Below are 15,905 nucleotides of genomic sequence, written 5' to 3'. Positions count from 1 at the left end.
TTAAAATATATAATTTTCCCATTTAGTGTACATGTTGTATGTAAGTTGGCCACAGGAGGAGTTCTGCCACATGATCTTTAAAAAAAAAAAAAAAAAAATGGCAATGGCTCTAATGTAGCCCCATCCCTGCCAGATACCTCTGTTTACTGTGTGGGGCAGTGGGCTATCCCAGGTGAGAGAAGTCTGAATTTAACAAACACCTGATATGAAGGCCAGGGCACAAACAGATTTCTGTCTTAGATTACAGAAACTGAAGCTTGTGTTTTACCACAATTACCTGTAATCTCAGGGCCAGATAATAGTATTAACAAGACCTTGAGCTACACAATAGGACAGCTGGGAAAAGGCTCTTAACTCTCTCCAAAGAACAGTGCTTTTAAAAAGCTAATTCAATGAAGAAAAAGAAAGGGCTCTGAAAGTGCCTTCTCAAACAATATTTACTTTTACTGCGTTTCTGCTAATCAAACAAAACTTAGTCAAAAGCTTTTATGAAAAATACATTGGATGATTCCAGCAGTAATTACTTTGTTTAAAGAAAGGTGCTTAAGAGAAAAAACATAGCTAATGGGATCGGTAATTTGGTAAGTTCAGATGTGTTTGGGAAAATCCCTCCTCTCTTTGATAAATCATTAAAATTCTGCTCAGATAAATGTGTTTTGACTTGAAATTCCCATCATAGAATGAGCAATTTCCTCAGGCCCATAGGGAAGTAGCGCAAGGGCTCCCAGTACAGTGGACCCAGGCATTAGCTGACAAGGGTAATTCCAGCCTAAAAGCATATTACTCTGCCCAACTGCAGATGGAATCTCAAGGAGATGCCCCCAAATTGTATAAAATTTCCTTCCTTCATAAAATATCATTTTACAAAATGAATTAAATCTTACTGTTGTGTAACCGAAACAAAGAAAATGTGTCAACCATGAAATTAAATTTACTCATTTAGCAAACATGGTATTTATGCAAATAATAGTGATCCCCAACTTTGGGACAGCATTCAGAGGAGAGATTTTAATCAGCCATCCTTTTTCCTTGTCAATGGAAGGAGGAGAAAAAAGCTTAGTGTCTCTCACACAGTAGGAATTCAATAACTATTTGTGAACTGGAGTCCTTTCTCTCATTTGAAAAAAAAAAATTATTTTGCTACTTAAAGCGCACTATTCATTTAACAATTGTGCACTTGAACTTGGGCCAAGCACTGTGCTAGATTTTGGAGATACTGAGAGAATAAGCCTGCCCTTATGGCTTACATTCTCGTAAGAAACAGACAGTAACAAAATATACAAATAGATAAATAAGATAATTGTGGTAAGTGCTAAGAAGGCTATAAACAGGATAATGAACTAGAGATAAGCTAATGGCTCATTTTGTCTCTTCTGATCTACTATTATTAGTTTTTAAAACTTTAATTACCTACTCAGCTTCCTAAATTTACTCATTTAGCAAATGTGGTATTTATAACAAATAAAAGAGAGCCCCAACTTTTGGACAGCATTTGGAGGAGAGATTTTAAGATTACTTGAATATATAAATGATAAGCAAAGTAAACAATTTACAGAACCCTAGAATTTAAACCCTAAAATAACACTGACATCACCTGCAATCAGTTACCTTGGAGAAATGGGGATGGGTAAGGGTCAACAAACAACGTGCCTTACAACTTACTTGCTCTCTTTTCTCCCCAGCAAAAACATTATTAGGGCTTCCCTGGTGGCACAGTGCTTAAGAATCCGCCTGCCAGTGCAGGGGACACGGGTTTGAGCCATGGTCTGGAAGGATCCCACATGCCGTGGAGAAACTAAGCCCGTGCGCTACAACTACTGAGCCTGCGCTCTGGAGCTGTGAGCCACAACTGCTGAGCCCAAGTGCCACAGCTACTGAAGCCCGTGCACCTAGGGCCTGTGCTCCACAACAACAGAAGCCACTGCAATGAGAAGCCTGCGCACCGCAACAAAGGGTAGCTCCCGCTCGCCACAACTAGAGAAAGCCCACATGCAGCAATGAAGACCCAACACAGCCAAAAATAAATAAATAAATAAATAAATAAAAATTTAAGAAACACATTGATTACATTTATTAAGTAGTTTACAGAATTCTTAGAAAGGTGAAAGAAACAGAGTCTAGGCTGAATTTCCAGGAACAAATCTCAAAGTCACATCCCAGAACTGGGCCACCTAGGGAATTGCTGCCCCTGTCATGACAATTTGTTTTTTTGCTTTTGGATGAATCCTGATAAGCAAACTTATTTTTGTTTGAATATAATTAGTGAATCTTCCGAACCCAACCCTATGCTAGGAAACATTGCTATTTACAATAAGTCAACAGAAATACTGTTAGGACTTTAGAATGCTTGGGTTGTTGCAGAAAGAAAAGGAAATATTACAGATGTTACGCTGACTTCCTAAATCTTTGGAAACTAGGTTTATAATATATAAAGCTGGTCACTTAAAAACAGTAATGAACGTGTTCACAAAACCATCTCTTTCCTTTCTTCTTCCCCCCTTCCCCTTCCTTTTCTTCCTAATTGTTCCTTTCTTTCTTTCTTCCTGAATACCTTCTCTATATAAAGCAAAGCATGAATATAAAGTGTTCCTCCCTACAGGAAACTTATGCCGAAGATGGGAGATGGGAAATAAGTGAACTGTATGTATGCAGGTGTCTTAGCGATTTCCCAGTTTGGCTGGCACTTATTAACACTGTCATTTTGTGTTACAGTCATTTATGAATATGTCCCATTCAAACAAAAATAAGTTTGCTTATCAGGATTCATCCAAAAGCAAAAAAAAAATTGTTTCTGGCAGTAAGACTAGTAAATATCATGTGTATGATATCAGCAAATGCAAAAAAATAAGATTAGTAACACTTAATAATCTTCAACATAGAAAGAATCATATGTCAGAACCTTTGTCAAGGCTTGAAAAAACTATATCAACCTCATGACTGGAAGGGACTACATCAGTGACTGTTGGATGTTGTCTTAGTCCAGGTACTCTGAGAAGCAGACAACAAAACAGGATCAGACATGCAAGAGATATACTGAAAAGCCCATGAGGGAAGATGGGGAGGGAGCTGGAAGAAGCTGGGAGAGCTGACAGACCACAAGGCAGGGTTGACCCTCGTAAAGAAGAGTGAGGGAGTGAGAGTATTAGACTGCAGTGCAGTGGGAGTCCTCAAGCCAAAGTCACCATCAGAGGAGTCACACTTCTCATAAAAGTGGGTCTTCCCCACCCAGTCACCCGCTGGGAAGTGTGACCTCAATGTGAACAAGGTGTTGGATTGAGAGCTGGGGTTCAGAGTTAATTACCCTTCCCTCCACATAATAGGGGATCTGAGAGGCACAATTTCATGGCTGCCACAGATGTATTACACTTTTATTAAAATGTAGGAGTAATAACAGCAGCTAATATTTATTGAGCACCTACCCAGGTGCTCTAGAAGGAAAGGTATCTTACTCATCTTTGTGTATCCTCTTTTTACAATGTAGATACAATGTAGCAGCCAGGCATTGCTCTAAAAGCTTACATGTATGAGGTAAGTACATCTTGCATGTCAGGAAACTAAGGCACAGAGAGGTTGAGTAACTTCTTCAAGGTCACACAGCTACACAAAGTACATAGATTACTGTCATTAAAACTCTCCTAAATGGTTTATTTTTAGAAGTTATCCTCCTTATTGCCTGCCTTGGAGAGATGAGTCCAGTGGCAAGAGGGAACTGGAATTTTACTATTCCCTGATCCATCCTGGTTCCTAGGATGCCCCCTCCTGGCAGAAATGTTAAATTAAGCCCCTGGAGTCACCTGAACTTACTCTGGAATCCAGGCAACCGTTATGAGCAGGTCTATGCAACAGTTGGAGCCTCGTTGCTGGAGTTGCTCAAGGTATTCCTAGCATGGAGGTTAACAATGTGGACTCTGGAGTCAGACCTGCTAGATCCGAATTCTGCCTCTAGGACTCACCACCTAGTTATTTAATACCTTTGTGCTGTAGTTTCCTCATATGTGAAATGGAGAAAAAAACTGAAACTACCTTCATGTGCAATAATGTTTATAAAGCACATAAAATATTACCTGGTACATAGTAAGTACTTAATAGTCTTAGTTATTGTTGTTAGCTGCTCACATTTGGGGGACCCTAAGGTCAGATTATTCATATTAAATTTAACACATATGTATGTATAAAGTGTCTATATTGTGAAAGGTAGGTATACAATGATGAGAAAGATACAATTCCTGTTTTCAGGAAACTGATTTGCAACTAATGAACTGTTTAAGAACTCCATTCTTTGGTCTCCCCTGGTGGCGCAGTGGTTGAGAATCTGCCTGCCGATGCAGGGGACACGGGTTCGAGCCCTGGTCTGGGAAGATCCCACGTGCCACAGAGCAACTGGGCCCGTGAGCCACAACTGCTGAGCCTGCACTCCGCAACAAGAGAGGCCACAACAGTGAGAGGCCCGTGCACTCTGATGAAGAGTGGCCCCTGCTTGCTGCAACTAGAGAGAGCCCTTGCACAGAAACACAGACCCAAAAAATTAATTAATTTTTAAAAAAATTTAAAAAAGAACTCCATTCTTAAAAGGGAAGCAAGGATCACTGCCCTTTACAGGCAACAGATATTTTGGTTTGTTTATTTTTATCTCCTTGGTAGAGAGGGAAAAAAAGGCATGGAATCCGATAAACCTGGATTTGAATCCCTGCTTTTACGTATCATCACCTGTGTGGCTTTGTACAAATCAATTAGCCTTTCTAAGTCTCTGTTTCCTTATTTGTAAAATGAGGAGACATATTAATAACTACTAAATAGGACTAATAATAATACCTACCTGTATGGTGGTTGTGAAGATTAAATGAGTTAAGGCACAGTGCTAAGCATAAATGAAGTGCTCAAAAACTATAGCTTAAAAATAACTATCCGGGCTTCCCTGGTGGCGCAGTGGTTGAGAGTCCGCCTGCCGATGCAGGGGACACGGGTTCGTGCCCCGGTCTGGGAAGATCCCACATACCGCAGAGCGGCTGGGCCCGTGAGCCATGGCCGCTGAGCCTGTGCGTCCCGAGCCTGCGCTCTGCAAAGGGAGAGGCCACAACAGTGAGAGGCCCGTGTACCACAATAAAAAAAAAAAAAAAAAAAAAAAACAAAAAACTATCCAGTTTATTGTGATTCCTCTAAAACTATAGCCTCCAAAGGAGAAAGACCATCTCTGATTTCCTGGAGTTATCTATTATGTCAATCCACTACCAGTCTTAGTGAGAATAGGCAGTATCCATAGAAACAGAAGAGGCAAATTGAAGCATGAGTGAAAGCAAGCACCTCACCAATTTAGGTGGGGTAAAATAATAAACCTCACACCCTCATGCTTACACTCAGGTCAGCACGTAGGTAGTGTGTTGTGCAAACCTGGGACCAGAACAGGCGGCCCTTCAGCTCTAGAGAACTCTCCACACCCAACCAGATACACAGACACACCTCAGCCTCTGGCAGAAGCTTCCAATAAGTAGCTTTCATAAAGTGGAAACCTTTCAAGGGCTCTATATTTATTTCATCTCCTTACCAGGCTCTTCTCTCTCTATTCATGCCTGGGCATTAACATAGCTCCTATCACTCCACTCCGATGAGTGCAGGCATGAACATCATGGAGTCAATTTTGTGATGATGATCTTAAGATCCTAAGCCATTCCAGGCCATGATTACAGGTTCCTAATCCACAAAGTCAGCAGGGAATGGATCAGTTTACCCAACAGGATGAAAGACTGTTTTCTTCACTAGCAGTCAAAAAGGCAAATATAAGCCCCGGCTAGCAGGTAGAAAGGAAAATCTATGGATATTCACTGAATAGGTAACCCTGTCATTCACACCATAATACTAAAAAGAGGTCTCCAGACACACTTACCAAGGCATATTGAGCTTTCACTTTTCTGCTCTACTGAATACCTAGAGCTTTCCTATCTATGCAATTTTCTTTTTTCTATGTGTATTTTCTTCTCTAGGCCTACACGTGTGACTTTATAATTTGTTTTTTTTAAAAAAAGAAGAGGGCTTCCCTGGTGGTGCAGTGGTTGAGAGTCCGCCTGCTGATGTAGGGGACACGGGTTCGTGCCCCGGTCTGGGAAGATCCCACCTGCCACGGAGCGGCTGGGCCCGTGAGCCGTGGCCGCTGAGCCTGCGCGTCCGGAGCCTGTGCTCCGCAACGGGAGAGGCCACAACAGTGAGAGGCCCGCGTACCGCAAAAAAAAAAAAAAAAAAAAAAGGAGAGGAGGAGGAAGAAGAAGGAAAAGCCAAGTCAAAAATAACCTCCATAGGTATTTAAATGTTCAAATCAGAAAATATTTTATTAAATTAATCTATAAGGGGTGATTTTCAGTGGTCGTTATAGTGAGGATGAATGCTTCAAAACAGCAACAGCAATGCCTCTAAAAGAGACCAAACTGTAACGGGCAGGGTTGTTCTCAACTAAAGACAAAGGCATTTCAGCAGAGTTGTATGGTCTGAGGAACCATGAGGAAGCCAATGAGTAATATGACCCTGCTTAGGGCAGTATGAATGTCCATATGGTGAATGGGACAGGGAGTTAAGGCACTTAAATACGCAACAGAACCTGAACGAGGTTCAATAATCCAGGGTTCAATAATTACATAAGTGGTTGGACACTGAAGCTTTTACAACCAACCTGAAATTTTGATTCTGTTTCTAGATTCATGATCAACATTGCCACTGAATTAGTGGCTGAAAAAAGCCACTTATGAAGGGACCACCAACTTCTGCTCACCAAAGCACCAGTAATATTAAATATGTCGAGCCTTTGAGGCATATAATTTAAATATGTTAAGACTTTGACGCAAACATCCAAGGAACTGAATGATAGACTAGGCTTTTCAAATATTTCATAGATTCATTACTACTGAGTAAATAAGATAAAATACATAAAATCCTTAGGAAAAGTCTAGGCATTGCTAGACATTATTATTCATTGGATGCAAAATTATCTGTGATATAACAATGCTCTCTCTCTCTCTCTCTCTCTCTCTCTCTATATATATATATATATATATACACCTTGCAAAAACCACACAGCCCTTAAACCTGGTGAAAAGATGCTCAACTTCAGAAAAGAAATGCACATTAAATCTACCCTGGGACTATTTGTCACTTCACAGGTTGAAAAAATCTGATGGTTTGAGTTTGATATACTTTGTTGGAAAGACTGTGGGGAAAGAGGCATACTCTTACATTGCTAGCGCACTGTAAAATGGTACAACACCTGTGAAAGACAATTTGGCAATATCTAGCAATATTTAAAATGCATATGTCCCTGACCCACCAATTTCACTTTGTGGAATTTATCCTTGCAGATATACTAGCAATGGCACAAAATTACAGGTTATTCAGTGGGGTATTTTCAGTAATAGCAAAAGGCTAAAAACAACATGTGTACCAATAGAGAATTGGTCAAATAAATTATTTAAAAGACTATGTAGCTAAACATTTTTTTTAAAGAATGAGAAAGCTCTCACTGACACAGAAATCACTCCAAGATATATTGAATGAAAAATGTGTATTCTCCCTTATATACATAATAAACTAAACTCTGGAAGGATACACAGGAAACCAGTAATAGTGGTTACTAGTGTGGGGCTGAGGATGGATGGAAACTGACAGATGGGGGAAAAGGGGTTGGAAGAGACTTTTCATTAAATACTTCTTTATGTTTTTTAATCTAGCTTCCATATTACTGATTCAAAAATTTAAACTAGAATTGTTTTTCATTAAAAAATGTGTATAGTACATCCATACAATTGAATAATATTCAGTGATAACAAAAATGAACTATCAAGCCAGGAAAAGACACGGAGGGACCTTTTTTTTTTTTTTTTTTTTTTTTTTTTTTTTTTTTTGTGGTACGCGGGCCTCTCACTGTCGTGGCCTCTCCCGTTGCGGAGCGCAGGCTCCGGACGCACAGGCTCAGCGGCCATGGCTCACGGGCCCAGCTGCTCCGCGGCACGTGGGATCCTCCCGGACCGGGGCACGAACCCGTGTCCCCTGCATCGGTAGGCGGGCTCTCAACCACTGCGCCACCAGGGAAGCCCCGGAGGGACCTTAAACGCATATTGCTCAGTGAAAAAAGCCAGTCTGAAAAGCTTACTTAATCTACGACTCCAACTATATGACATTCTGGAAATGTAAAACTTTAGAGACAGTAAAAAGATCAATGGTTGCCAGTGGTTGGGGGACAGAGGAAAGGATGAATAGAGCACAGAGGATTTTCAGGGCAGTGACACTATTCTGCATAATACTATAATGGTTGATACATGACATCATGCATTTGTCAAAACCCATACAACTGTACAACACAAAGAGTGAACCCTAATGTAAACTGTGGATTCTGGTTAACAATAATGTATCAATATTGGTTCATCAATTGTAATGAACATACTCTATTAATGTCACATGTTCATAATGGGAAGCTCTGAGTGAGAGAGAGGGAGTATATGGGAACAGTCTATAATATCTGCTCAATTTTCTGTAAACTTAAAACTGCTCTAAAAAATAAAGTCTATTAATTTTTTAAAACGTGTGCATACATGTATGTATATACGTGTATATACATACATGCACACAACATACATATATCCTTTTTTCATCCAGTAAATGCCTTACACATTAAAGGTGTTACAGTGTGTGTAAAGTACTACAGCCACAGCCTTAATGGTCAAGAGCTCAAGCTCAGGAGTGGGCAAATTAGGTTCTGATCCTAGCCCTACCATTTTATAGCTGTGTGGCCTTATTTGTGCAAGTCACCTCTTCAGCCTCAGTTTCTCCGTCTGCAAAATGGAAGAAAAACACAGTCTCCTGGGGCTGTTATGAAGATTCAATAAAGAATGCACGTAAAATGCTTACCATAGCGCCTAATGTAAAAGAAATGCTCAAAAATGTTAGTTGCCGCTATAACGGTTAAATGATCGTTCACAGAATGACTGATTTGGCACTCCAAAGTTCCAAGGTTACTCCACTGGCAGCATATCAGTAATACCCGCAAAGGCCCCTCAATTCTCAACACCAACCTAGCCCACTTAAGGCACAATCCACACTGTTTGAGCTCCAGCGGGTACACTTCAGCATTCTTTACTCCCAGATGCCGTTTTCCTCCTCGCTGGGCCTTACAAGTTCAGGCCCTGGACCGCCCCCACCCCGCCCCTCCCTAGCCCACCCTAGCCGTTCCCACTCAGACCTCGCCTCGGCCTCCTCCCCAAACCCTGGCCTAATTCGTCTGCAATTCTTTCCTTCCCCGAAGCTGAAGGAAGCGCCTACCCAGATACTCGTAGTCCGGTAGGGCTAGGCGTTCCGGACTCAGCATCCTTTGACCAGGGTAGCTTCAGAGCTCCAGCTCTCCCGCTTCCGGAACCCAGGTCGAGGGCTCTCTCTGTTGCCATGGCACCCACGCGGCGGGAGGAGAGGCTAGAGGCGGAGGGGGTGTCACGCAAACAGTCTCCGTATCGCAACGCCAAGCTGGCCACACTAGTTCCGGGAGCTGTCTCTTCGCGGCGGTCATAGTTTCTTTGGACTCCCTTTCTTGAGGCGTTGGTTTTAGAGGAATTTGAGGTGGAGAGTTCCTTTGAAATCATCATATTTCCCGGTGTCGAAAAGTTATTGCCAGCCCTCCATATACCCGCAATTTCTGAATTTCATAACTACTCCTGCTTTATACAACTGTTATCCTAAATCACAATAATAGCTCCCACCCCTAAATTCCCATAAACATTTACTATCCCATTACCTATTTTTATCTCCTTATTATTTATCATCTTAAATTACTACAAAGTGCTTTCACGTGCGTATATCTTGGCTGCTTCTTGAGGTCAGGGATGTGTCTTTTCTGCCTGTGACAGGGCTGGGCATCGAGGAAGTGCTCATGAAATTCTCTATGACTTCATTGACATTTCTCTCAAATTCCTCTTTATAGCCCCTCCTTCTACTTCTATCCCTTACTATTTGGGACCGTGCTCAACCGTCTTTTTTCTTTTTTCTTACGACGACACTTCACTTCTTGGGGGGATGGGATGCACAAACAAGGACACCTATTGGATTTTTTTCCCTTATATCCCTAATTGCTCACTTTTCCTTTAAGAGGGGAGAGCGTTCATTGGTTTTCAAGTTCCCAGATATCTGGATATTTCTCTTTTTGCACCTCTCCACGCCCAACAACGGGTTAGTGGTGTGTACCACTCGTCACAGTTCAAACATAGCAGAAAAGGTCACTCTGTCCTCACTTTTTCAGTTAGCTCTCCCCCCACATGAGGTGAGGTTTTCTGGAAAGAAAGAAAACAAAAATCATTCTATCAAAGGAACGATTGGGAAACCAGTGGACCACCTACACTGGGAGAAAAAGGAAAGAGGAGGTTCTTCTCTTTGTGTTCTGAGTGGTCTATTCTTAGCCTTCTCCAGCAGAAGCTTCAAACCTCCTAATTCTCCCTTTCCCTTAAAATTGTATATGTGTCTCATTTCTAGGCTCCGGTGAGTCACTCTGAGTTTGGATGTGGTAAGGATAAAGGGACAGAGCCGAACTCAGAGCAGCATTTATTATCGTGAGGTAATAAGTTAACTAATTTGGTATTTGATGTGAAGTCCTGCACATAATAAAAAAAATATTAGCCTTCTACCTCCACCCTTGCCTCCCACCCCCTCCCCTACCCCATGCACCTTGAGAGTTATGGGAGTTTCATAACTTTCACACCTGTGGCTTTTTACTATATTATTAATAAAGTAATAGGATGGTAATTATTTAGGATTACAATTTCATTTTATTTCCAAGCAACCTGAAGCTATTCTCAGATCATTTCATTTGTCCTCATAAAACTTTCTAATGCACTTCTCCCTTTTCTAAGTAGGGAAACCGAGGAACATGTCAGGAAAATGACTTGTCTAGCGTCACCCAGCCAGTCAGTGGGAGAGCTGGAACTGGATCTCAGCGATCTCAACCTCCAGGCTAGCAGTCTGACCGCTAAACCACACAGCCTCTTTTTTTAGGGTTTGTTGGCTTGAGTCTTATTTATTTATTTTTCTTTTTGCTCTGCCCTGCCAGCAACTGGAAGCTCCCAGACAAAAGAAGAGAATTTTGAGTCCACGCTGAACATTTGACATCCCCTTATTTGTGCGGCATTATCCTGGGACTCGGAGGGTGCTGCTGTTGGGGTCTGTGTGGTGGAGCTGGGAACCAGCCCCAAGAATATAGCTTTGTTTGGGCATTAACCCATTTGTGGTTATAATAATGATAAGTTTCAGCACCAGTGGCGCCCGACTGTTAATGACTCAAAGAAAGCTAAATAGGAACAAGATGTCATCTTTGGAGCAATTTGTAGGTTTTTCCTACAGCTCCATCCCTTCCATAAAAATCCTAAGGGCCTTTATATTTAAAGTCAGTCTTCCACTCAATGTCCTAAACAGTCTATTGAGGAGGAAGACTTAGAAAAGGGCAGGTGGTCGCTAAGCTAAGGCTTCAAGAAAATTTGGTATTGCACAGAAATAGCAGGTAGACTTTTTAATGGTGGTGGAATTACTGCTTACATTTTTCTTCTTTATACCTTTCCATATTGTTAAATTTTTTCTATAATAGGCATGCATTATAACCTGAAGACAAACAAACAATAAATGAGTGGCTTAAAAATTTTTTTGAGCAGAAGTGATGACATTCCATAGAGTGTTTGTTTTTCCCAAGAAGGAGCCATTACTTTTGGATTTCTCTTCTGCCATACATTACACAAATAGGTTTTGGCAACTGGTCAGTAGTGAAGGAAGTTTTTCAGTGAAACATACACAACATCAGGTCTTAAGAAAAGGGGAAATACACAAGAATTGTTAAAGTCAAGTGTATTTCTGTGACCCAGCTGAATGTAAGAAAAGAAAAACATGTCAGCCTTCAATATAGATGTGCTTTTCAGGTTTTTAAATTATCATTACATAAGTCTGAAAATTTTACCTAAACAAATAATCGTCCAGATAGACCAGTAAATCAGAAATCAACTCCACAATCCTGAAAATAAGCAAGTATTATGAAATTGGTCCAAACATAGAGAGTGCTTGAGATGTGACAGTACTACTGCATAAGGAATGGAAACATCAAATTCAAAACAATAGGAAAAATACCCACAAAAGAGGATATGCTGAGACACCAATTTATCAGATTATAATTTCTAATTATAAAGAGAAAATTAATAGACATCTCTGGCTCTGCAGAGGACCTATGAAGAGATTGATAGGGAAGAAAATCCTCCCTGGAATTGAAAACCACAGAAGAGCAAATATAAATGTACCAAATAGTTTTAAACTTCAAGGAAACAATAGAAAGAAAAAAATGCAGTCCGACTTATTCTTACAAAGCAGGTTCAAGAAACTAGGACAAGCTTTTATCAACTCATCAAGCAGAAAGATGCTAAAGGCGAAGTAGCTACTAAGAAATGCAGGTCATGAAATTCATGCTGAGCTACTAGGCTCTTCTTCAAAGACTTATCTTCCATAAAAGCAAAGCAGAAACTATGTGTGATGCCACTGTATGAGATTTACATGTTTAGTTCGTCTGTAAAATGCTATTTACAGACAAATCATTTTGGACTGCCACAGGTCAACAGACCAGAGCTTTGGGAGAATTTGCAAGGAAAAATAAATGTTCCCATTTCTTGGGCAGTTAAAGAAAACTAATGCATTTCGAGAAAGTGGTTAAGAGGACATGGCTTAAATTGAACTGGAGCTCAAAGACAATTACAGACTTGTACCTTCTTGTTATTTTATATTTTCAGTGCTGCAAAAAGAGTTGGGAATTACACTTTCATGTAGTGTAAAACGGAGGAGGGTTTTCTGATCCTTCTTGGTAGCCTACAAAAATTAGCTGTGCCTTCCTCCGTCCTGGAGTGTGCACAGCAGTAACTATTTGTGTCATTTTCACTAAGAGAATAGTAGGACAACACTACTCATTTAACATATTAGGTAAAATGGAAAAATTCCTTGAAACCCAAACTAACAAGTTTCACTCAAGAATAAACAGATGGAGGGCTTCCCTGGTGGCGCAGTGGTTAAGAATCCGGCTGCCAATGCAGGGGACAAGGGTTCAAGCCCTGGCCCGGGAAGATCCCACATGCCGTGGAGCAACTAAGCCCGTGCGCCACAACTACTGAGCCGGTGCTTTAGAGCTCCGCAACAAGAGAAGCCACCGCAATGAGAAGCCCACGCACCACAACAAAGAGTAGCCCCCGCTCTCCGCAACTAGAGAAAGCCTGCACTCAGCAACAAAGATTGACCTGAAAAGCTGTATATTTATAAAGAAATGGAATTTTTAGTTAAAAATCTTACCACAAAAAGAACTCCAATCTTCAAAAATGTGATTTTGTACTTTTATAAACATCTAAATTTATAAACTAAAGTAGAAAACATTATCTAATTTTCCTTTGGAATTCTTCATTGACCCATGGGTTATATAGAAGTGTATTATTCAAAATTTCCATATATTGGGGGATTTTCCAGAGGTGTTTCTGGTTTTTTGTTTGTTTGGGGGTTTCTTTTGTGCAGCTTGTGGGATCTTAGTTCCCTGACCAGGGATTGAAACAGGGTCCTTGGCAGTGAAAACGTGGAGTCATAACCACTGGACCACCAGGGAAGTCCCTGATTTCTAGTTTAATTCCACTGTGGTCAGATATACCTGGAGAAACCTTATATGACTTGAATCTTTTTTGCCTTTATTGAGAATTGTTTTATGATCTGGAATATGGGCTACCTTAGTAAATATGCCTTAGTAAATGTTCTGGGTGCTTTTTGAAAAGAATGTATACCCTGCTATTGTTGGGTGGAGTGTTCTATAAATGTTAATATACACAGGTTATGCATATGGATAAGGACTGGAAATGAAATTGAACCAATATTTTTAAAAGTAGACTTAAAAAATATTTATGTCATTAAAAAAACCACCAACAACAATTTGAATTATCCTACTAGATTCTAAGTTCCTGGAGGTCAGAGACAGTCTTCATTCATCTTTAAGTTTCTAGAATCATGCACAGTGCCTGACAGAATAAATGCCTGTTAAGTAGACTTTTTTCCCCACTTTAGATTAAATGTTTAGAAAATGAAAGCCATCCAATCCACAGGACTTACGGTTGCCTCATAAATAATTTTGTTCATGAAACAAATTTATTAAAGAAAAAGTCCAGCAAATGGCAAGGCATCATTGAGAAGATTAAAAATCAAGCAGAAAGCATTGGCATCTCCTCCTTACACCTAAATACTGTGTGACAGATCACCATATCTTAAGAAATACCCAGAAAAGAGGCAACTAACTCAACAAAAGGCATAAAGATGATGCTGCAAGTAGACAAGCTAAGATAACTAGTTCAGGAAGTTGAGAGGGAATCTACTAGGAATCATTATTAGAATATTAGGACAAAAAGCTGCAGTCTATGTGTCTATTTTTTCTCCCCCAAGCCATCCTCTACATTGTTACAAGAGTTTATTGTTCTAAATGTTAAATTTGACCATGTTACTTCCTTACTTTAAAAACATTGCTAACTCATCATTACTAGGATGAATCAAAATTCCTTAACATGCAGACATATGTATTCCTTCACAGTTGGGTCCCAACCTACTTTTCCAGCCACTATGCCATTTACTCTTCCCTACACACTTAATTCTCTAGCTATACCTTCCTACTCACTATTCCCAAACATACTGAATTCTTTCACACCCTCTTGCTTTGGGATAAGCTCTTCTCTCTGCCTAGAATGTACCTCTCCCACATTTTCTGCCTAGTAAACTCTTACACATCCTCTAAGACTTTGGCAAAATGGCAACACCTCCAGGAACCCTTATCCAATCTCCTATATAAAACAGGGTAAAGGCTGAGTGAGAACAAGGCAAATGCAAGATGGTAAGCTCTGAGGCTATGACATTGAGCTGGGAGCGGCCATGGAAGGGTCTGGGGAAACAGCATTCTAAACAGAGGAGACAGCTTGTGCAAAAGTTGTAAGAAATGATAGCATGTTACAGAGCTGAAAGAAAACCAGTGTGGCTAGAGTAGAATGAGTAAGGGGAAAAGTGGTCAAAGAATTAGGCAAAGCCCAGCTCATGAAGGACCTCAAAGGACATGTAAGAAGTACAGCTATTATTCTAAGCGCAGTAGGAAGCCATTGGAAGGTTTTAAGCCTGGTAATAACATGATCTGATTTGTTTCTTAGGAAGTCACTGTGGCTGCTGTGTAGAAAATGAATTATAAAGGGGCATGTGTGAAACAGACCATTTATATAGATGCTTGAGTCATGTTTGTTACTAAATGAGTATTTATTCATTGATCCATTTGTTTATCCACCATTCTAAATTCATCTTTGCTACTGAAATAAGCAAGACATAAGAGATGTTTGCTGCAAAAGCTCTGCTTATAAGTTCCAGGTGTGTGACTATCAAGCTTCCAGGAGATTAAAAAAATATATCTAGGAAGTCCCACTTTTCAAGGTGTGCCCCACGTTATACCAGGGAACTGAATCAGCCATGGTACCCAGATCCTGGCTCAAATACTACTGCTGAGCTGGAATGTTAAAAGTGTTGGTACTTGAAGTGGTGGTATGGAGGGTTTGCAATTCAAGAAAGCACAAAAATGCAAATCAGACTATTCCCTTATACTTTCTATTTTTTTCTTTTTTCCTGGTCTCCAGTAGTAGCCCCCTGAACCAAGATAAAACATACCATTTGTGGGGCGCGGCAAAGCGTTGCCGCAAAGCAGGGTAGAAAAAGCTGAGTCATCCATCCTGTAGCCAGTGCGCATGCGTTGAGATATGCTAACAAGGTTTTAGAGCAGTAACCAGTCCGAAGGCGACGTGTAATTATGCCTTCGATATGAACCAATCAGAGACTTGCACAGTATCCCGAATCTTATATAGGCA

The 15,905-nt window shown here is 40.5% G+C and overlaps 1 protein-coding gene across 1 annotated transcript in view; it reads right to left on the bottom strand.

Moving 5' to 3' along the window:
• Positions 1-15,905, bottom strand: part of CSTPP1 (centriolar satellite-associated tubulin polyglutamylase complex regulator 1) — a 201,408-nt gene that overhangs the window by 182,447 nt on the left and 3,056 nt on the right. Inside the window, exon 2 of the mRNA XM_059068449.2 lies at positions 9,298-10,295. Within this exon, the coding sequence (XP_058924432.1) occupies positions 9,298-9,343 (46 nt within the window). The 5' untranslated portion in view covers positions 9,344-10,295. The remainder of the gene's footprint in view (positions 1-9,297; positions 10,296-15,905) is intronic.

This window comes from Kogia breviceps, chromosome 7 (genome assembly GCF_026419965.1).
Source record: "Kogia breviceps isolate mKogBre1 chromosome 7, mKogBre1 haplotype 1, whole genome shotgun sequence".
NCBI classification, from domain to species: domain Eukaryota; kingdom Metazoa; phylum Chordata; class Mammalia; order Artiodactyla; family Physeteridae; genus Kogia; species Kogia breviceps.
Note: the sequence above shows the minus strand (reverse complement) of the source record. Positions and strands in the feature narration are given on the sequence as shown.